The sequence below is a fragment of the Seriola aureovittata genome, chromosome 7 (genome assembly GCF_021018895.1).
Source record: "Seriola aureovittata isolate HTS-2021-v1 ecotype China chromosome 7, ASM2101889v1, whole genome shotgun sequence".
Classification (NCBI taxonomy): domain Eukaryota; kingdom Metazoa; phylum Chordata; class Actinopteri; order Carangiformes; family Carangidae; genus Seriola; species Seriola aureovittata.
This window is the reverse complement of record NC_079370.1, coordinates 14,422,106-14,444,686: the sequence shown is the minus strand read 5'-3', so window position 1 is coordinate 14,444,686 and position 22,581 is coordinate 14,422,106. Positions and strand designations below refer to the sequence as shown.

The window sequence follows — 22,581 nt, the reverse complement described above, 5'->3', positions numbered from 1 at the left end:
CCGAAACTCAGGATTGCACTGATGTTACTGTCTAAATTATTGACAACACCAGCAAAAAAATATTCTTGTTTTACATGCTTGTATATATGTTTCCTTCAGGCCTTCAAGAACCAGATATGTCTGGACCTGTCTCCCAATCACCAATATGACGGCAGGCTGACAGGTCACAGGGTAGTGAATTGGGACATCAAGGTTAGAAATGAAAAATTTTGATGAAACATTATTTCAGACGTGATGGGTAAATCATACAGTGAACTTGTTTACAAAAACATTGCCTGTATCATTGCCTTTTTGTTTCCTTCCCTACAGGATGTTGTGAATGTGGTCGGAGGTATTGGGGTTTTGCTGCCTCTGCTTGAGCAGGTGTCTGAGGCTGAGCAGGTTTACAACGGCGGTCAGGAAATCTCAGACTTGCTTGGGCCAGAGCTGACCTCGTCCGGAGGCCCCGCTGCCATGCTGCTGCCGCTGAACAAATCCACAGGTCAGGTCATGCCTCACATTTGTACATTTTCTTCTGCAGGTTGTGTTTCCTACTTCCCTTCGCTCAGTTGTTATCCTATGCTAAATGCTAAACGCTAGGTATAATTTTCAGTGCACTGCAAACTCTGAACGTGTTTTGAGTAGCAGTGAGTCAGTGTCTGCATAAGGGGCATGATGCAAGGACAAACAGGAAGCGCTAAACAGTCAGAAAAGTACAGATTTTGAAATCAGCACTAATAGGTTAAAAATCAGCATGGGTATACTGAGCCATAACATGCTTGAAGCGTTGCAGTTCAGGAGCTTACAGCACATTAGTCTGTAAAAAAAGAGATAAATGAAATGAGGTAAATGGAACATGGAACTTCTCTGTGAGAAGTGAGACAAATACCACAACATATGACTCATTCTGAGATATGATAATGTCAATAAAGTGCTTTGTAATGCATAAATACAACTGTGGGTAACACAGGAAATCTTAAAAGTTGTTTTGCCCTATTTTTTTTTCTCTCTCAGAGGGCAGACTAGAGAGAAACAGCATCGCTGCTTTCCTGCTGATGGTGAAAAACCTGATTCGCCATCACCCTGTCAATCAGGAGAGCCTGTTGCACTGCCATGGGCCGAGCATCATAGGAGCCATGCTCAGCAAAGTAAGTGCTGCATATGTGAGTTTACCGCAGCAAGTGGGAGCTAATTGCGAGCAGCATCTGAAAGGGAATAGTTGACCTTTTCCATTGTATCGCTGCAAAGTAATTGAAGCGTAATGAATAGTTATGGTGTTGTAGAAACAGCAGTGGTTCTTTCAGAATGGCAGAATCACATGCTTGTGTGGGGGAATTTATGCAGAGTTTGTCAGACTGCGTGGTGTCCCTGAATGAGAACAAAGGATTTCAGCCACAAAATCTGCTGCTTGAAAATGTATTGAAATTTAGAAAATCATGCATAGATTAAAACTGATTTTAGAATTACATATCATATAAAACGTGGAAGCAAGAGTTAGTTGTGATGCATTGTCATCACTCCTGATCTCAGTTCCTGTTCTCATGATTTCCCGCTAATAAAACTGCTCAGTGGGTATCAAACAACCATAACTAGTTATCTTCTAGCTTTTTGATGCGGTGATGCAGACAGCGTTATCTGTATTTGATGCTGAGCCACATCAAAGACAAACTTACATAGCTTTTGATTTAGAACAAATGCCAAAGGGTTCTGAAGCAAAGATCAGTGTTGTCCTCATTCAGTGAGGCATCTGTAGTAGAAATTATGTCTTCAGATTCATGATAACGTATGTTTTGAGCTCAGAAGTTCAAGTTGTCATACAATTTTAATAGATGTGAATCTTTGATGGCTGCAGCCAATCAGGTATCGATCTGGTGCAGCACAGACATACTGGTTGTCTGACAGGATATGTTGAAATACTATATGTGACCTTGACGCTGAGCATCCTGTAATGAAAATGAGTTCTTATAATTGCATGGGGTTGCCAGGTTTGGCTGAGACCGGAGGGCTGGAACTTCACATTATTCTTATCATTGATTAATGGGCTGCATTTTTTCATGAGAAATTGATTGGTCTTTTGGTGTATAAAACATCAGAGGAATGTCCACCCCAGTTTCCTACAGTCAAAGCTGACGTCTTCAAATTTCTTGTTTTGTTCGACCAACAGTCAAAAACCCAAATATTCAGAGCAATAATATTCAATTAACTAAAATCTAACAATGTAGAAGCTGGAACCAGTGATTTTTTTGCTGGAAAAATGAACTGAATTATTAAACAATTATCAAAGTAGGTAACTAGCACACAGAAAAATCCAAACAAATGAAAACATACTTCAACACAAATACACTGTAACTCTCTGTTCCCACTCACCTCTGCAGGTTCCAGGCAGCATGATGGATATGAACGTTTTAATGGCATGTCAGCTGCTGCTTGAGCAGGTTTTCAATGAGGGCAACAGCCCACTCCTACAGCAACTCTACCAGCACCTGCTCTTTGATTTCCGCATCTGGACTAAAAGCCATTTCGCTGTTTGTCTGGGTAAGGCACAAGCAGCCCCTGTGTTGTCTTGTAACACACCTGTGAACCTTTTAATGTCTGCCGAAGCTGTTTTGCGTGCATATAAATATAAAAAGGGACACAAAGACTGAAAGGAGTAAGAGGAGGCTAAAAGCACCGTAGAGCAGAGGTAGAATACATTAATGTTTCGAGTTCAAGCTGTGGCAAGGATTATAAGTGAATCTGTGCCTGAAGCTGCACTTCACCGTCATGTTTTGCAAATTAATGCTCTTCTTTGGGCACGAGCTCTCATATTGGTTTGGCATTTCTAAATGTCAACCTGAAGGGAGATGACAAAAGTATTCTTTTCCCCCCGAAGCCCACGTGCAGTACCTGTCGTCTGTGATCAACAAAGGCAAGCAGCGCATGAAGAGGAAGTACGGGGTTCAGTACATTCTGGATACCATTCGGACGTTCTACAGGTGAACCTCTCTCTTCCACAATATAGTTTCAAATTAAGACGCAGATGTCCACCACAATATAAAGTATATGAAGAGATTCCAAACAAATTTACTGCAGTTTAGTGTTTCTTAAACATTTATATTTGTTCTTATATTATTGTATAATTTATGTCTTTTCTCTATCTTTGGTCATAGTGGGGAGAAAGATGGCAGCTCTCTGTCTGATGAGAAGCAAACAATCCAGACCTCTCTGTTCGCCCTGCTGCAAGACTTCCTCAAGTCTCCGACATCAGAGGAGCTTCACAGTGTCCTCGCCTACATTCTGACTGTAGGAGAGGAGCAGCAGGTTGTGCTTATCTCTATTACCTCTGTTTCTGTTGGGAGTTTTGTTATCACTTGACCTTTTCAGAATGATGCTTCACCATCCAATCCCCAAATTACCTCGATTAACCCGATCATCCACTCTTTTTTTTCTTTTTCTTTTTAGTGACCACTTAAAATGTCAACCTCCTAAAGACATATTTCTTTGTGCTTTGTACTAACCTTGTCCTCCTTCACATCTCCCCCCATCTTGATGATTCACTCCTCTCCCAATCAGGTGGTGAGGGCCTTGGACGTGCTGTATGAGCTGTTGAGGAGCAGCCCTCCTCGTGAGCATGTGCAGGCCGTGCTGCTGGAGTGGGGCGTGGAGCAACTCTACTGTTTGCTGCTCACTCCAAGATTCGGAGACGAGGCCAGAGAGAGGGTGTTCAGGGTGAGATAACCTGAGTGGACCTCTTCTTAAAATACTTAGGCTTATCACTCAGCAGATATTTGCCTGCAAACTCCCATGTGATATATTGGCGAAACAGAAATAAAAACCCTCACAATTTCCTTGTGATGTTGCAGGTTTTATACAAAATCCTCAAGAGCGAGCGAGTGTCTGAGCGCAACAAGCAGCGCATTAAGCTCAAGGATTTCGGTTACCTTGGCCTGGTTTGTTTCCTTGAAGACATTCCCGTCACCATGAACACCGTGCGCTGTCTGTATGAGCAGGTCCTTGCTACAGGTAATGATGAAAAAACGTCTTAAGTTGTGAGCCTCTAAGTATTTCTTTTAAACACTGAATAAGCAACAATCCAAATTTAAGTTGAAGAGGAAATAAAACATGCGTAGTCATAAATTAGTTCATTTAATGATTTAAAACTCATCTCCTTCATGCGGACTGTGTGGGTCGCTTTGATTAGATTTTATTGAAAGTGGTAGGGCCAGGGGAACATAAGTAAACAACCCAACAGTCATCACATTGTGATTTGATAAGGTCAGTAAATTTCTTTTAATTTCTCTTATAATTTCCAAGGACGTTTCCTGAAAAAAAAAAAAAAACTAATTTGGAACCAATTTGTGGTCAAATACAAAGATTGTTGAAATGAAAGGTCAGCTCAACCTGCAAACATATGAAATTAGTTTACAGGCAAGCATACAGCTGAAAAATAAAGTTTCCAATAATAAATAAATAATGAATTCATATTTACTCTGGCTTAAGTGGAGCTGAGCAGTTCTTTCAAGTAATTCCTCTGCAGCTGCCTATGAACTCAACATAACCAACTAAACATATTAAATGAACAGTCTTCTACCAAAGTTCTGTACTGGAAACTTTCAGGAAATGATTCGGTGATAGCAGACGTGTAAAAGAAAGGATTATCTTGAATTCTGATCAGTGCGTATAGTTTCAAATTGATGAGGAACAGCAGAAAAATCACAAATACTGAAATCTTTTGTACCAGTGTTGTTCTAATTTTGGAAAGTAATAAGTGGGTTTATGAAAGATCTCATTATTTATAGCAGAAAGCTGATTAAGAAATAGTTTTTCATGGACTTGAAGATGAAATTAGATTTGCTGCTGCCCCACAGATGCCAGCCCTAACTTCAGAGACCTCCTTGCTGTGGTCTGTCTGTCCCATCGAGCTGAGCTCACCGTCCGCTTGGACATCTGTCGCAAGGTCAGTCTGCTCACATGATTCATGCTCTGCTAAAACTGGCACAGGGAGTTTCATCCTCAGCATATTTATCGTCTCAGAAATGAAAACAAGCTCTCTCTGTTCCTCTCTGATATCGCCCCAGCTCTTTCATCTGATCTACTCCAATGAGGATTATGTGAAGCAGCTCGCTAAGCAGCCCGGCTGGCAGGATGTTCTCACCAAACTCTATGTGAAAGAGTCCTACGAGTCCCACACCGCCAGCATCGCAGACTCCGGCACCCGTGGCTCCTTTGAACCAAACTATCGGCCGACGCTGCGCAGGGATCAGTCTCTGGTCATAGAGGACACCCGCCCTGCCATCTTCCTGAGCTACCGCACCTCGCAGGACATCGAGGATGAGGAGGAGGAGGATGAAGGTGGCCAGCGGGACATCTCTGAGGGATTCTCTGATTTATCCCAGTCGCCTTCAAGTGGAGGAGGAGGCCCGCTGAAAAACTTCACCAGCTCCCTCCATTTTAAGTCGTTTGATTCGGTGGACCAGGGCAGCCACTCATCCTCCATCTCCAATGCAGTTGATATCACCTCGTCTTGCCCCAATGAAGAGGGGAGAGAGTACCAGCCCCTCTCTCCCTTTGGTACATCACCCTTAGATCTGGAGCTAGGAGGCATGGGAGACACAGGCGCGCACACTCCTGCAGGTAGTCTGACAAACACACCGTCTCCTCTGGAGCACTGCAAACCATTTCCACCGCTCAGACCCAGGAAGAGCTCCAGTCTGTCCAACGTGCTGGATGATACAAGCTATGGGACAGACCCTCCGACTGGAGACACGATCTCCAATACGTCCAACCCGCAGGTATAGCTGCTTCTTTTTTTTAATTTTTAATTTTGGATGTGTGTACTATTTCAGTTCTTTTCTGTGTGAGTTTGGGACTGAGTTGTTTTTATGTTTATAGCAGACCCCTGAGGAGGAGCTGTGCAACCTCCTCACCAACATCGTCTTCTCTGTGCTGTGGATCGGCAGTGGGGCGGAGGGACCGGAGGATGTGGTGTGGAGGGAGAGAGGACAGGTCTTCTCTGTTCTCACCAAACTGGGCTCATCCTGCCAGCTGGTCCGCCCTCCCGATGACATCAAACGCAGGTCAGTGACGATGGTTTCAAACTTATTTCTCCTCAGAGAACAAACACAATCCATCTGCACTGAGCCCGTGTCGCAATAAAAACACGAACTGAACCACACCTTTTGTCCAAATGTTCAGAATTATTAGCACAACATTTACTCAAGGTTTGTTTGTGTGCCAGTTTGCTGGAGATGATGCTGGAGTCGTCTCTGTCAGACCTGAGGGACGCCCAGGGAGTGTCGCTGCCTTTCTGTCCCAGTCTGGTGCGGCTCCTCCGGCTGCTGCAGGACTTCCTATTTGCTGAGGGTACAGACAACCACACGCTGTGGAGTGAAAAGGTATGCCACATACCTCAGCTAACACATGATGTATGGACCACACACACATTCTCTTCTGCTCCTGAAAGCCTGTCTCCATCTTGGCTGGTTGACTGTAAAAACACCAGTTTTTTTATGTACTTCCTTATCTTGAGTCCAAATGGTCTCATCTTTAAAACTTATGTAGTGCAGCAAGACACAGGCAGTTAGCTTAGCTTAGCACAAAGACCGAGACTGCTCCCAGCAAAGGAATACTCATTATTAATTTTCATTATTAATTATTAATAATACTCAGCACATTAAAAACCCTGTAAAACCACAACTGTCGTTTATACACTTCACTTTTTGTATGGATTAAACACATGAGATTGTTTAAGAGCTGCACGTTTGCTTTTTAAAAATACTCATCACCAGTGGAATTTAAATTGCTGATGAATTTCAAAGGCTCGGTCTCCAGAGCAACAATCTACTCTAGTTTTTTATTAGTTTTCTATTTCCTTTTTTTTTTTTTTTTTTTTTTGCCAAAAAGCAATGCAGCAGTTTTCTGCAGTAACTGAGCTGGTGGAAGACATTATGAAATTATGTGTGCAGAACAGTCATGGGTGTTTTCTTCCAGGAAATTATGTAATTTGGCCGTATCGTCTCTGTTGGCTGACTTAATGATGGTAAACTGTTACAAATAAACCTGTAAGAAAATGTTTTTTTTATGTTGGTCCTATGAAATAGAATTATTTAAAAACATGACAAATCTTTTAATGTCAAATTACATTGTTGGAAAGTGGTACTGTAATTTAATTATTAATATTAACAACATTTTATATGGCTGTTAAAGGCATCAGTGACTTCAGTTATTACATTATTATTGTTATTATTATTATTATTATTATTGTTAATACAAAGCAGGGGCAGTTGGGTGTGGTTGTTGTCAGTTACTATGTTTAACGTTAGCAGACATTTTTCCTGACTCGAGTTAATACAGGGTGGAGAGTCACGTTTGGGTGGAGGTAGCATCTTTTTCAATGCAGGCTAAGCTGCGTTTAATGCACTGAATGGCTTTAGGTTGCTGTAAAAGGTGTGGAAACAGGTCTAACCTTTATGTTGAGTCCTTTCTTGACAGCTGTTGTCTTGCAGATATTTGAGGGGGTGGTGAACCTGCTGGACAGGTTGCAGGCATGGCACAGCACCCCTGGCAGCCCCGGGAACACCGAACTGAAGGAAATGGCTCAGATCGGCCTACGTATCATCACCGGATATATCCAACAGCCACACTCGCAGGTCAGCAGAACCCACAAGTTGTCCTGTCCAGTACACCAACCATAAATTAAAAAAAAAAAATAAAAATTCTCCTTGTTCATGTCTTTCACAACCCAAGATTGAACTTTGCAGGAAATAAATTTAAAGGGGTTGCAGAATTTATTTAACTTGATATGTGCACTCAGATAAAGCCATACCAAGAAATACCAAGCCTTCTATGGGTTTCTTTTCAAAGACATTGCAGTCATTCCTCTGAGGGAGTGTTCTGTATGAAAGGGCAGCTCCTCTCAGAGTTATGGCTGCTGCTGCTGCTGCTCGTTGTTAGATTGTGAGATTGGGGGAGCGGTCATAAATGAACTGGACACAAGGCTTTCCATCAAATGTTGTTGGTTGCGTTCATCTCCAAAGTAGTACAACTCCGCCCATGGCCATTTGTTTTTCCAAATGTCAGGTCTGGAATAGATTCACTTAATTGCACCCGGACGTAACAGCTGCAGGTGTCCTGGAAATAAACCAACTTTAGTAGATTGAATATACAATACAAACTGAGATTAGAATAAAAGAAATACTGACATAGCTACATTAAATCCAATGGTGGAAACTAACTAAGCACATTTACTAAAGTTCTGCACTTGTGTAGAGTTTTGAGGGACTGTGCGCTACTTCTTACTGAGACTCTCGTACGTTTCAGAGTGAGATTGTCCTTTTTTCTCTGCTACATTTACCTGACAGCTTGAGTTACTTTGCAGACGGAGGTTTCTCATACAAAAGATTTAATCCACTCATAGATTATGATGAGGAATCATAGATTAAACCACTGAAACGTGTGTAAAAAGTTCAACCTATGTACATAAGTAAATATGCTTGTAGAATTAATTCATCAGTATTAACAGTCTAATAATATCATATATACTAATATATAACAGCCAGGGTCCAATTTGCTACCAAAGGAGTACTTTTACTCCTGATACTTGTAGTACATATTTCTGATACTCTGGATGTCTGTACTAGTATAATTTTACATACAGGACTTTTGAACTAATTAAAATACCATTACATATATGTTTGTTTATCATATCCTTTTTAAAGGATAGACTCTCAGTTATAAAGTTAGTAAGTTATTTGCCTTTTGCCCCTCCTCAGGTGTGTGTGATGGCCTATGTGAAGCTCCACAGCCTGCTCCAGACTGTGCTGTGTCTGAGCTGGGAGGAGGTGTGCTTCCTACTGGGGCAGCTGGGCGCCCCCCTGTGGCCAGGAGGTGTAATGGACAGCACCAACTGTGGACACCCAGAGACTTTCTCCCAGCTGGTGCCCATTGTGCGAACCCTGCTCGACCAGCATGCCAACCCCATCACCCTCCAGAACCTGCTGCCCAACCTGCCCATCACCAACGGCAGCACCACCTTCGCCCAGGACCTGAAGGTTTACTGTCTCACGCTGGAGTGGCAGGGGTTTTACCAGCAGCAGGTCAGTGTGTTGGCTGATATAATGCATTTAAAATCAAAATGTCATTTATCTTTTGTTTAGGGATTCTAGAGAGCCTCCATCTCCTGTTTTTGTTATGACTGAGTCGGTATAATCAACCCTCCACTCTCAGATACTGCTGGCTCTGTTCTTCATCACATTAATGTACACTCAGGATTTTTGCAATCTTTCTTCCCAGTGTGACCAGTTACATCTCACTGGGTGGCTGAGAAATCTAATGCAAAGTTTAAAAAAGCTATCACAAGTTTAGAAAGGAAAAAAAAAAGAAACAGCGCTACACTCCCAAATGTTTTCTAGCTGACCTTCGATGTATTTTAGGCAGAGATCAGTTTATGCTCAAACTCGAAGCTGAGATATTTTAAGAACTGATGCCAAACAGACACACTCACCACTAGCTGAGCGCAGATTTATCATCGCTCTGTGTGACAGTGCATGCTCATAAATCTGTTTTGTTTAGATTACTTTTGTATACGGATCCCGCAATACATTAGCCAGCATGGCATAACATTGGCTGCCTTGATAGTTTGGACCAGGCTGATTTCTCACATGTATGTCTTAAGTGTGTATGTGTCTGCAGTTTAAGTAGTTTAGCCGATGTATTTATGTTTATACAGCTTCATGTTCTTAGCGTGTAACGTGAGACGGTAAGAGGGAAGGAAAAAAACAACAGATGAGTTTAGACAGTGCAGCAGTTGTAAAAACATCTCTTCTAATGTAATAAATAAATAAAGGGGAACTGTCAGTCAGATGGGGAAGTGTGATGCCATTCCTGTCTCCTGTTTTCATGCATCTAACTTACTCATCCTTCAGGTCCTGTGGTGGCAGAAGGTAAAAAAAATCAGCCACCCTGTGTTTAAAAAAGAAAGACAAGTTATGACCAGTGCAGCTTCTATTTGATATGATTTATATTTAATTTTGATCATTTCTTTCTTGAGTGTTTGACTCGCAGTTATTTTATGAATGTGTGTTTTTCAGTTTTTGCCTCGTCACTTAGAATCCACATTCAAGGACCACAACAGATGCATTAGTCTTTGACTTTATTGTGTCATCCGTGACATTTTTGTGTAACTGTGTGTGACTGAATGTACGTCCTCTCCTCCTCAAAATCTTCCTCTAGGTCCAGCCCACCATGGAGCAGTACGAGCTGGACACATTTGGGAGGAGCCACGACATCATGTCCAATTTCTGGAACTCCTGCTTCGATGACCTGATGAGCACGGCCTTTAAGCGGGACAAAGACAGATCTGACAGCAAATCCAAGTTTCAGGTTATGAGAGAACTTCCAGGCTTCATGCATGATATGAAGAAGTTTTAACAGGTTACTGATTTGATATTTCTGACTGTTCTTTATTTTTCTTTATTTTTTATTTTTTGCAAAAACAGGAAGTGATCGTGGACCCCTACCTGAAGCGAGTCAGAAGTGAAAACAACAGGTACCTCATTTGGCAGAAGCAGAGCTCCAGCCAGCAGGGGGTGGTGTGGCAGCACTGGAGAGCTCTCCGCAGGCTTTTGACCAGTGAGAGAGGAGCATGGGCCAACAGGTATGATGGCATCTGACTCTCAATCAGTTATTGTTGAAAATACTCTCTGGCCAAGGATTCACATTTACAAATCCAAGAGGAAACAGTGAACCGCCAGTGGCCTCCAACATCTATTTATGCTTTTCAATTCTAATTTTTCTTTTGCTGTATTTTTTTTTTGACAGAGTTCAACCAGAGGTGAAATGGAAATTGTCCAATGCAGAGACCTATTCAAAGATGCGTCTCAAACTTGTACCCAACTACAACTATGACACTCACAGTGAGGCCAGTGCGCTGAGGGACAACATGGGTATGTCACAGAGTACAAAGATACTAACTTTTCTTTTCCTTTTTTTCTTTTTCTTTTGTCATTTAAGCAGAATGGTGCTCTGAAGACGTGCTGTGTTCTTTTTGATTTATTTTCAGGAGCTGATAGCCCTCGTAGCTCTGAACCTCTCCCACTGGCTGTTGCAAAGGAAGCAAAAGTGAGCGACATGGAGGATGATCAGTTAGGAGAAGAGGACCTCGTCTTTTTGGATAATAAGTGAGTGGCTAGTTCGCAGATCTTCTCGGCTTCTATATTTTCCATTGGCCATAAACTAAAAGTAAAAAACTCACTTGATGTGGACCCGGGCGACGAGTTTTGAAACACTAAATTTCACCAAACGGGCGCCCCTTGAATATAATGTATCTGGTATTTGCAAATGCGGTGCAGGAAATGTTAAGGTGTACCATCTTCTTTGCTTTCAGGGTGGAGGGAGAAGATGAGAGCCAGAAAGAAAAACTGGTTCTGTCGGAAGACTGTGAGCTCATCACCATTGTGGCGGTCGTTCCTGGTCGTCTGGAGGTCACCACACACCATCTTTACTTCTATGATGGCAGCAGTGAGAAAGAGGAGACGGAGGAAGGTAATATAGTATATATGTGATCACAGACATCACACCTTGCCATTTTTTTTCCACTGGTCTACAAAGGGTTCTGTAAAAAAAAAAAAAATGAGTAATGAGTATCACTGCCTTCAGGAATCGGGTTCGATTTCAAGAGGCCTCTGTCTCAGCTCAGAGAAGTCCATCTGAGGCGCTACAACCTGCGCCGCTCTGCACTGGAGCTGTTCTTCATAGATCAGGCTCACTACTTCATCAACTTCAGGAAGAAGGTGTGGCTCAGTTCAAATTTAATTAGAATTAAATAATACATGTTTGTTAAATGATGTGGTGGTATGAAAAAAAAAAAAAAAACAAAACTATGTTTTTCCTTTCAGGTACGAAACAAAGTATATTCGAGGATCCTGGGGCTGCGGCCTCCCAACCTGTTTTACTTCGGCTCCCGCTCCCCCCAAGAGCTGCTGAAGGCATCTGGGCTCACACAGGTGTTTATTTAATACAGTCCTCTCTATGAAACTTATTAGATCTTACTTATTCTGATTGTGTTTGACCTGATCTGTTCTTGATGTGTTGAACAGAAATGGGTATACAGAGAAATCTCCAATTTTGAGTATTTGATGCAACTGAACACCATTGCTGGACGCACTTACAACGACCTGTCGCAGTACCCTGTGGTAAATACACACCATCTCTCCCTGACAGTGTTTTTATTGCAAAAGGTGATGTGCTTTCAGTGTGAGGCGGCATCATGTTGCATTTTTTTTTTGTTTTGTTTTGTCCTCAGTTCCCCTGGGTCTTGTGTGACTACACCTCTTCTGTTCTGGATCTCGAGGACCCATCGGTTTTCAGGGACTTGTCTAAACCCATAGGTGTGGTCAACCCACGCCATGCACAGAATGTCAGAGAAAAGTGAGTGGTTGTATAACAATGTGACTGTGGTTGCATCACCAGCCAACTGTCAATTACACACTACAAAGCAGCAAAATGCTTTGGACAATGTCAAGAATCTATAATTTTCAGCATCTTTCTGCATCTGTCACCAGGTATGAGAGCTTTGAAGACTCAACAGGCACCATTGACAAATTCCACTATGGGACACACTACTCAAATGCAGCAGGAGTCATGCACTACATGATCCGCATGGAGCCATTCACCACCCTGCATATCCAGCTGCAGAGTGGCAGGTGGGAACACTGACCCGTGCATGATATTTCTAAGTATTTCCTGCTGATCTCTGGTCTTACATTGGTATGCCGTGTCGTTGTGTAGGTTCGACTGTGCAGACAGACAGTTCCACTCAGTGGCAGCCGCCTGGCAAGCTCGCATGGAGAGTCCCGCTGACGTCAAAGAGCTCATCCCGGAGTTCTTCTACTTCTCAGAATTCCTGCAGAACATGAACGGTAAGCAGCACTTATACCTGTGGTCAAATTTTAAAGCAAATGAATCTGATGTGTTTTGTCTTTAGCTGCATCGCTGATATATTGTTGACATAAAGAAGCTAATGCATGTTTGCTTGCTGTAGGATTTGACCTGGGACATTTGCAGATATCTCAGGACTCCGTGACGGATGTTCTGCTGCCTCGCTGGGCCACATCAAGAGAAGACTTCATCAGGAAACACAGGAAAGCCCTGGTGAGTCCACACAAACAGCCACAGTCTTAAACACTCACACTGGCTGCCAATCATGCAGGCGTTGAAGATGACAGCATATTGTATGTTTGACCCTAGGAATGTGAGCATGTGTCCAGTCACCTCCATGAGTGGATTGACTTGATCTTTGGCTGCAAGCAGAGAGGTGAAGAGGCAGTGAATGCACTCAATGTCTTCTACTACTGCACTTATGAAGGTAAGGCAAGAGTGAATACCTTTTCTTATTAATGAAAGAAAAAAAAGTGCAACATTTCCTTCAGTTTTTTTTTTTCTTCCGCTCCTTGTGTCCCATAGAAAAATCATTCTTCCTTGTTGTTTGTCCTCTCTGCAGGTGCAGTAGATCTGGATGCAATTGCCAACGAGAACGAGCGCAAGGCCCTGGAAGGCATCATCAGCAACTTCGGACAGACACCCTGTCAGCTCCTTAAGGTGCTGCTCCCGGTCTAATTCACAGCTCCTTTTTGAGATTCCATTATCAACAAAACTCTGTGATGTTGAGTTTAAAAAGATAAACATATCATGTTCCTGTCTCCACCCAGGAGCCTCATCCTCCTCGTATGTCAGCTGAGAACGCAGCCAGGCGGCAGGCCCGCCTGGACACTATGCCCCCAAATATCTTTGAGGAGCTCAAGAAACTGCGGTCATTTGTCGAGGTGGGGCCTAAAATGCTTTGAAATCTCATCGTGATCTCATTATTCTACTTCTAAAAAAAAAATCAAAATATTTACATGTGTGTGCGCTTGTGTGTGCCTCAGGTGGTGAGTGACGGCGTTCCTCTGGTCCAGGCAGTGGTACCAAAGAGCCAGAATCGCTCCTTCATCATCCAAGGCTCAGACATAATGGTATGGCTGCAGTCATGACAGCAAAAATATATTCATTTTTTAATTGTTGAGGTTCATAATTTTCATACCATGTCATTATTTCTCTCCAGGTGACTGTGAGTTCAAACGGGTTGATAGGAACGCATAGCTGGCTGCCGTATGATAAAAACATCGCCAACTACTTCACCTTCACTAAGGACCCCACGATCACTAATCCCAAGTGAGTGCCCTCAGAGCATATTATTTCACATTAAAATATCATATGATAAATAGCATGAAAAAAAGCTTGACTTTGGACCCCTGAATTTATTGTGTGTAAAATATCCCACTTATTTTTTTTTTTTTCGGCATCTCAAAAGATGCATAAAATCTTCCTGACAGTTGGATGGAAGCGTAACATCTGCCTTGGCATCCTTTTCTTGTCTGTGAAGCTTCAAAGCACGTTTCATTAATTGAAATTTGCTTTAATGGATCTTATTTTATCCTGATCTTGAACGTGGATCACATAAACAGAGAATAAATCAGGATGAGAAGCATTTGAACACTGGGGCTTCATGCAGGTTGTAATTTGCAGATGTCATGACAGTTTTATGTTGTGATTATAAATCTCCTCCGCATCTAAGCCATAGCCTGGCTCTCACTTCTTGTTTCTAACTCGCTTTGATCTTTTGCGACCCTGCTTTGTGCTGCAGAACACAGCGTTTCTTGAGTGGGCCTTTCTCTCCCGGGGTGGAGATCAGCGCTCAGGTGCTGGTGGTGTCCAACGACGGACGTCTGCTGTTCAGCGGAGGACACTGGGACTGCAGTCTCCGCGTCACCCAACTGGGCAAGGGCAAGCTGGTTGGCAGGATCTGCCGGCACATTGGTGAGCTCTTATTGTTGTATGTTTAACTTTTAATATACAAGCTTTGTTTAAGTTTTGCATATTTATTTGTATTTTTGTGTGTTCCACAAAGACGTCATTACTTGCTTGGCTCTGGATCTCTGTGGCATCTACCTCATCTCTGGTTCAAGGGACACATCCTGTATAGTGTGGCAGGTCCTACAGCAGGTAAACGTCTTCATAGATCCCTGTCTGCATCCAATAAGTCACTCACATGTGCATGAATATAATCTGCCATCAAAGCCATCATGGCTTCACATATGGATACTCCTTCGTCCTTCAGGGTGGCTTCTCCAGCGGCCTGTCTCCTCGGCCGGTGCAGGTACTCTGTGGACATGACCAGGAGGTCACCTGTGTGGCCATCAGCACTGAACTGGACATGGCTCTCTCAGGGTCAAAGGTCAGAGGTGTCACACTCTATAAACACTTGCTGGACACAAAGTACCTATTGTGTGTGATGGGTTTTGCATATTGATATGACATTTCGACACTTAGTATCAAAGTAATGATTTAATATAATGTAGGCAGATAATTCATAAGCCTTTTTTTTTTTTTTTTAAATCTCTGGAGTGCATTATGCTCCAGTTCTGCATGTTTGTGTGGGTGTGAAAAATTGTGTTCAATAAGATGCCTGAAAATCCTACTTGGATTTTCTCCAAGCAAAATGTGATGTGGCTCATTAGAAGTGAGAATCTAATCTAATCCACAGGAAACAACCACAAAACACAAACGTTATGGGTATGAGGAGACAAATGTTGCCATCTTAAAGCTTAAAGCAACAAAATGAACAGTGGGTAAACCACAGTTTTGTCTGGCTGTCATTTTGAGCTTTTCATCCTAACTGGTATTAAAATCAGAGAAGATACAAGATACAAGTCTGTCATTCTTAGTTGTAGTTATAGGAGCTTTGATCTTTATTTATTTTGATTCTCACTGTGTGGCTTATGGTTTGAAAACCCTGGTTTGCAGTGGGAAACTTAAAAAAAAAAAAAAAAAAACAACAAAAGGTGCAGTTTTCACTGTTGGTTTGAATCAAACCTGACCCTCACTCTGACATTTACTGTGTCAGGACGGGACTGTAATAGTGCACACTGTCCGACGAGGCCAGTTCCTGCGAACCCTGCGACCTCCCGGTAATAGCTGTGTACCCGCCCAAATCTCTGAGCTCCAGGTGGGCATGGAAGGCCACATTGTGGTACAGACCTCGCTGGAGGAACGCTCCAACAGGAAGGTACATGAATACATCCAGTATACTAGCATTCATATGCAAACACAGTTATACTCAAACAAAGTTTCTCAGCCTGCTTATGCCAGTGCTAATTCTACGTCTTCCTACAGGGCAAGTACTCCATTTATGTTTACTCGGTAAACGGCTGCCTGCTGTCCTCCTTCAGCATGGAGGAGCAGGTGACTGCTCTCCACCTGGTGTCTGAATATGTCATCCTGGGCACCATGCAGGGCAGCCTCCACATACGAGATTTATACAGGTAAAAAAAAAAACTATATGATATAACATAATGATGCCAATTTTCAGCATTTGCAGAAACTCTAACTCCTCTATGTTTGACAGTCTGGATGCCTCAGTAGCTCCCCTGGCCTTGATGGTTCCTGTGAGGAGTGTGTCTGTCACCAAAGAGTGCAACCACATCCTCGTTGGACTAGAGGACGGGAAGTTAATTGTGGTGGGGGCAGGGAAGCCAGAGGAGGTGAGAACCAGGACATGAAGTGAGATGAAGTGTGAGATGAAGGAGTGGGGTGGTGGTGTATGTTTGTATGTGTAAGTGTGAGGGGGGTGGGGGCGTAATCATATGCTAAATACTAGTTGAAAACCAGGTTTTTCAGATGGTAATGGAGCGTCTTTAGTCTAACATCTCCATTTTAGCCCTGAAGTGAAGATTAACATGTTTCCCCTCCTCGTCTCAGGTTCGCTCAGGACAATTCTCCCGTCGCCTGTGGGGCTCCACACGCCGCATTTCTCAGGTGTCGTCAGGTGAAACTGAGTACATTCCCACTGAGAAGGCTGGGAAATGAGATGGAACTCTGAAGGTTGAAATACCTGCACCGTCAAGATGCCCACCGGAACTCGACAAGGCCTTCCATCCTTTACAAGCTGGGAAACTATCCTCCTCAGCCACTGATCTCTCTGAGAGAGCAACTGTACACTGAGCACTTTTTTATTCTGAGATGATTTGATATTTTATTGCGTATTTCATTGACAGTTGTGTACTGTTTTTAATCAGCATCATTCCAAAGAGTGGCCTTGTTTTGTGGATGGCAAAGAGCTTGGTGTTTACGGTTGTGAACTGTTGTCAGACTCTGTGTACACCGAGTCATATTTCAGGGGAATGACTCACTCTGATGCACATTCAGCCTCAGACACAGAGAAAAGTATTGCTGCGAACTCCCTGGGCTCCGTGTTCTTGGCTGCGATCTCTGTGCTGTGCAAGGGCACCTTCTTAGAACTCCTGGAAACTTGAAAATCCACTGCAGGCGTTGCTCGAGATTTCCATATTGCAATACTGGTGAATACCACAAGAGGGTTTGCTTTGTAAAGACAGACACAAGGGGGGGGGGGGGGGGGGGGGGGGGGCGGGACATATGCTGTGTTATCATTTATAGTGGTTGACATCAAGATTAGTTGATCCTTGCACCAGAAGTGCACCTCAGTACCACGGTGTGTAATTCTGCATCCCTTAGGCTCTAAGCAATGTAAAACTGTTACAATTAAAGCAAGGACGGCTTTAATGGTCGAGTATGTGAAATATATTCTCTTTTTTTTTTTATCATGATTGTGGAGCCTGGATGAATGAAACTGAAAATGAGAGCCTTCTGTGGAGTAAAGATATTTACAAATGTTTCTGTAATAGTTTTGTTAAACTGTTCCTCACATGAATATACCCCTGTTTTATTTGATCTGCAAAGTGCCTTTTTTTTTAGCTTGTGTCTTGAGCCATGTATAAACACTGAACTCCAATCCTCTTATTCATATAGATCACTATGTGTGTTCCCCCCCCCCCCCCCCCCCCCCGATCTGATTTTGAACTCACCTTTACGACTCTGCTATGACTCAGATGTGGATTAGATGTTGTGAATGAACTCGGTAAACTGTTGGCTGGTCTCACATGCTTGCCTGTACTGGTAGTGCACTGTCTCTGAAGCGCTGCAAACATCTGAAGACACGATGACTGTGAAACACGTGAGCAGAGAGTCTGTGATTGAGCTTCAGAGGAATTCACTTCCTGCCAGCTTCTTTTTTACTGTGGTTGGAACAAAGTAGTTGTTATGCAGTGTCATGACGGGAGAGACACAAAGGAAACTATTTGGGAAAATGCAATATCCACAACGTGGTGCACACATACAAATTACCTAGTCTTTGTGAGTGATGCACAGAGTTGGAAGCAAGGAGAAAAGAAAGAAATATTTGAAATGTTGTTAACTTATCAATTCATCTGCTTTCGTCACAAAAACAATACATTCAGTCTGTCCACAATCACATTTTAATAAAGTAATACGACGTAAGATGAGATACCGTCTTAAAATGTCTGTGCTACTGAGACATTATGAGTATGAAAAGGATTGTTTTCATAAGCAGCTGTTCAAATACGCATTTTAAAATCCATATAACACTGCTCTGTTTCGCTCTAAATGTTATGAATGTAAGATTTCACTTAACTATGCAGTAACACCCGGAGCCTTTGAATTAATCGAGTGAGGTCAGAATTGGGTCTTTACAGCCTTTTATTTGTTGTTCAAATGTCCTGATTTCCTATTAAAAAAAAAGGCCTTAAGTGTAGGCCAGCACTGCCTTGAATTTGGACTTAATCCATTTCTCTTTAACCACAGTTATTTAGCATTTGTATTGTTCTTGGACGATGTTGAAAATACACTTTTACTTTTTAAAAATCAAATAGCCTGTGTTCCTCATAACTTAAAACATTGCAATGGGAGTTGTGATCGTATGTCTGTCTGTTTTCTCTCTATACCTCATCAGTTTGTATACGTAGCTCTATTGCTTTTTGCTGTATTTTTGTTTTTAAAAGAAATGCCCTAATATGGCCAATAATTGTGACTGCACACTTATATTTAGGAATCCTCTTTTCCGTGAACCCACGGCCCATATCCTGAGGATGATCGTCCATTACTGCAAAATGAGCTCTGATTCTTGTGTGTGAACCACAGCAGGAAGGAAACTGATCCGCTGCCACAACGAAGATCATCCAGCTCCTCTACTGTAATCCCAGCCTTGCATGCGTCTGTGATGTTAACCCTATTGGAGTTGAAAAGGTCACAGTGAGCAACAGCACATTTACTTGAAGGGGAGACTTTGATCTCCTGGTGGGCCGAACATCCTGTCAGCCTACCCATAAACACCTCCAGGGGTACAATTGAGTGGGGTGGGGAGGGGGTGAGGCGGGTGATAAAACCGACCTGTAGACCCCCGGTCAAATACAAACCGCAGAATAGTGAATAAGGGAAGTGGAGTGGGAGGGTGAGGAGGGATGCAGTCGCTCTGATGTGGTCCCACTGACAATGGTAGGAGGGGTTGACACCTTGCTCCCGATTATTGGCAGTATCTCCCTCTGACCTCTCCAGATCTCAGGGGCAGGCGGAGTGAAATGCTGCAATTTTGGTGTTGTTGAGGTTGTTCCTGCCAAGAATGCAACAACCCTCAAACAGGCCTCAGTCAACAACCTCAGCCCTCCATTCCCCTCCTCTTCCCCTCTGAAGCATTTCTCCTCGGCCTGTGGACGACAAGATCATGGTTTTTTTTTTTGTTTCATAGCAGCCTTATCGCTCCCACCCATGTATGACCACAGAGGAACTCGGCCCGCAGATAACGAGTCTGTGCCTCTGCACCAAAAAGATGTAGACAAATAAAGAATACAGAAGTGGCGACAGCTGATTTCTGATAAACCTGTGTTTGTTTATTTGATGTTTGCTGAAATGCACTATAAAAATCTTCATCTTAGCAAGTGGTTTTCGTCTGGAATTGGAATCCTGAAAGCTTTTTTTCTTGAAAAGGAAAAAAAAAATCAACAATCAGTGTTTTGAGGCAAGACAGAATAAGAAACATTACACTTGATTCTAAAAGAAAATCTTGAACAAGTTGCTCTGCATTAGAAAGAAGTTGAAACAGGACATTTTGAGACTCAATAACATCTGAAAACTAATTGGTAAAATGGAGATTTTGCAGTAAAATGAACCAAACATCTGACAAATAATAAAACAAACACTAAAATATGCATCAAATTAAAAAAGAAAAAGATCTTACCACACAACCAAATTTTTTTTTACTTAATAAAGACTTTTATGATGCAATTCTTGTGGTGTGGATGAAACTTTAGCCTTGCATAGTCATTTCAACTGAGCATAAACCCACATAATTCAAATGAAGAAGACTTTTTTTCTGTCTGTGTGTATGACTGAGATATGCCTTGAAGTTTTATCAGAGCAGGAATATCCTTTCTGTCTCCTCTCATCCTCTGACAGGCTTTGAAGTGTAAGTAGTATTGTGTCTGAGAGATCTCTTCATTTGTTTTCCTCTGAAGTCTCCAGCCCCCCTGCGATGCATTCACTAGAATTTACAAGGTGTGTAATTTACCCTGCGTTGGTTTTCTAATCTTTTGAATTGCTGAGATCAAACATGTACTTCTTCTTAAGAGCATCTTGTTTGATTCACATGCTCTCTTTTGTTTCGGATCACAGCTCTATGCAACTGTCCCTGTAGGGTTGTAAAATGGTGTCATCACACAGACCTCCCTTTAATAATGTTTTATCCCAGGATCCACACATGTTTTTGTTTTTCCACAATTCATTACAATAAATGTTGTCAGAATGGACGTTAACAAAGAGTTCAGAGTGCAACCCTTAATTTGAAAAGCTGTTTTACACATTTTGTTAGTGAGATCATTTTCTTGTGAACTAGAAAAATAATTATGGAATTAGTCCAACTCTTTATCACACATGTGAACATGCAAGTCCCAGCAACCAGTGGTGGGGGCACTACTCAGATTGACTGTAAGTAAAAGAAACAAAACCTCAGAGTAAAAATAGTGCATTCAAAGTAAAGTAAAGTATTAATGTACTTGCATCAAAGTGCCAAAAATAAAATTTCCCATTATGCAGAATCGCCCATTTCAGAATAATGTGTTATAATAGCTGATGCATTTGTGTTTACATGTTTCATTGCTGTTGCAGCTGGTAAAGTTGTGTCTAATTTTAACCTCTTGGTATACTGCTGTAATTGTTGATTTACTTGCCTCCGAAATGTAGTGGAGTATAGGTTTAAGTAAAGTAACTTAGAAGTAGCCTACACCACCAATTATAATCCTATGATAAAAAAGGAACAAAAAGAAGCAGTATGAAATAATATTTTATAATAGCGGGCTGAGTTTTATAAATCTATTGGATTATATCACTATTTTATGTTTTTTATATATATTTTGCAGAAGTGGAGAGAATATTCAGATCCTTACAAAAAAATAGCAAAATACTACTCCATTACCACTAAAAGGCAATTTTAAAAAATGTACGTTAAGTATCAAAAGCAAAAATATTTAACCTCTGGGATTATTATACTAATTTATATGCATTGTTACTGATGCATGAATGTGTAAATAGCATTTTACTGTTGCAGTCACTCATTGTGGAGCTATAACTATTTTATATACTGTTGGGTACTTTAATCTGTAACAGTGCTACATATTATTTCATAAACTGTTTTGTTTATAAAGTCTTATTTTGTTGAGCAACTGGTAACTATAGCTTAAAAATACATGCAGTGAGGTCAGAAATAGTGTAATAATTCCCACTGAATTATAGTGGAATACAAGTATAAACTGGCGTCAAATGGACACACTTTCATACATTATACTGGAGTATAGTTCTTAAGTGAATGAATATCTATGGAAAATGTATTCATATGATTGTATTTTTTTTTAAATATGTTAATTATTTTTGCTGCATAGTCAAATTACATACTTACTAAAGGAGAATAAAATACAATTTAAAAAAACCCACAAACAAACATCATGTATCATTCATGACAACAGTATCCATGGTGACAGATAAATTAAAGGCAAGGTAGTGATTCTTTAAAAAGAACAAAATTATATGTACATATTACAGTACCTTTTGAGAGAAAAAAGGAAAACAAAATACACAGCATGGTGCTTAACACTGGACTCAACACACTGATGAAAATGATTTTAGCCTGAAAGAATTTCAATATAGGGTCCCAGATCTGATCAAACACACCTCTATTTTCATTGTAAAATCTCAGTCTGACCAAATGTAGTGTTTCCCATTTCATTCATATGAATGTTTGCTTCACATTTTTATATTCACCACTAAAGGTTCCACTATAGGTTTCCATATATTAATGATATATTTTATGCATGCAGAAATTTTAAGTTTACATCTAAGGCCAAGGCTTTCACCAATTCTACCATGTCTGCAGATTCATGGTCCACGACATCACCTCCTGTTTAATAAAACACAGGCTCATATTATATTCTTAATAGCTTATTAGTCGCTTCCAGCGGACGGATGACGACACATCAATCAATTGACTACACAAACACACACACACACACACACACACACACACACACACACACACACCACACACACACACACACACACACACACACACACACACACACACTCACTAACAACGTTAGACTTGATTTTTGCCTTCCACTACATTCTTGTTCCCAGCGCCGCGTCGTAGAGATGCAGCCAATCACGAGT

At 41.7% G+C, this 22,581-nt stretch overlaps 1 protein-coding gene across 2 annotated transcripts in view; it reads left to right on the top strand.

Moving 5' to 3' along the window:
• nbeal2 (neurobeachin-like 2) overlaps positions 1 to 17,409 on the top strand; it is a 32,098-nt gene extending 14,689 nt beyond the window's left edge. The window contains exons 18-55 of one of the 2 annotated variants that reach the window (XM_056380757.1): positions 100 to 192; positions 310 to 481; positions 994 to 1,127; positions 2,355 to 2,514; positions 2,852 to 2,954; positions 3,129 to 3,279; positions 3,532 to 3,687; positions 3,822 to 3,981; positions 4,827 to 4,915; positions 5,037 to 5,750; positions 5,854 to 6,035; positions 6,197 to 6,353; positions 7,464 to 7,607; positions 8,730 to 9,053; positions 10,189 to 10,338; positions 10,455 to 10,612; positions 10,777 to 10,901; positions 11,018 to 11,135; positions 11,342 to 11,499; positions 11,614 to 11,747; positions 11,853 to 11,960; positions 12,054 to 12,149; positions 12,260 to 12,384; positions 12,519 to 12,659; positions 12,745 to 12,875; positions 12,998 to 13,107; positions 13,204 to 13,321; positions 13,457 to 13,554; positions 13,665 to 13,778; positions 13,881 to 13,967; positions 14,057 to 14,166; positions 14,639 to 14,811; positions 14,903 to 14,997; positions 15,113 to 15,229; positions 15,899 to 16,060; positions 16,168 to 16,316; positions 16,400 to 16,535; positions 16,753 to 17,409. In XM_056380757.1, the coding sequence (XP_056236732.1) occupies positions 100 to 192; positions 310 to 481; positions 994 to 1,127; positions 2,355 to 2,514; positions 2,852 to 2,954; positions 3,129 to 3,279; positions 3,532 to 3,687; positions 3,822 to 3,981; positions 4,827 to 4,915; positions 5,037 to 5,750; positions 5,854 to 6,035; positions 6,197 to 6,353; positions 7,464 to 7,607; positions 8,730 to 9,053; positions 10,189 to 10,338; positions 10,455 to 10,612; positions 10,777 to 10,901; positions 11,018 to 11,135; positions 11,342 to 11,499; positions 11,614 to 11,747; positions 11,853 to 11,960; positions 12,054 to 12,149; positions 12,260 to 12,384; positions 12,519 to 12,659; positions 12,745 to 12,875; positions 12,998 to 13,107; positions 13,204 to 13,321; positions 13,457 to 13,554; positions 13,665 to 13,778; positions 13,881 to 13,967; positions 14,057 to 14,166; positions 14,639 to 14,811; positions 14,903 to 14,997; positions 15,113 to 15,229; positions 15,899 to 16,060; positions 16,168 to 16,316; positions 16,400 to 16,535; positions 16,753 to 16,860 (5,760 nt within the window). In that variant the 3' untranslated portion in view covers positions 16,861 to 17,409. Of the gene's footprint in view, positions 1 to 99; positions 193 to 309; positions 482 to 993; positions 1,128 to 2,354; positions 2,515 to 2,851; positions 2,955 to 3,128; positions 3,280 to 3,531; positions 3,688 to 3,821; positions 3,982 to 4,826; positions 4,916 to 5,036; positions 5,751 to 5,850; positions 6,036 to 6,196; positions 6,354 to 7,463; positions 7,608 to 8,729; positions 9,054 to 10,188; positions 10,339 to 10,454; positions 10,613 to 10,776; positions 10,902 to 11,017; positions 11,136 to 11,341; positions 11,500 to 11,613; positions 11,748 to 11,852; positions 11,961 to 12,053; positions 12,150 to 12,259; positions 12,385 to 12,518; positions 12,660 to 12,744; positions 12,876 to 12,997; positions 13,108 to 13,203; positions 13,322 to 13,456; positions 13,555 to 13,664; positions 13,779 to 13,880; positions 13,968 to 14,056; positions 14,167 to 14,638; positions 14,812 to 14,902; positions 14,998 to 15,112; positions 15,230 to 15,898; positions 16,061 to 16,167; positions 16,317 to 16,399; positions 16,536 to 16,752 lie in introns of both variants that reach the window. The other variant, XM_056380756.1, reaches the window with a different exon arrangement.
• Positions 17,410 to 22,581: the final 5,172 nt, after the last annotated feature.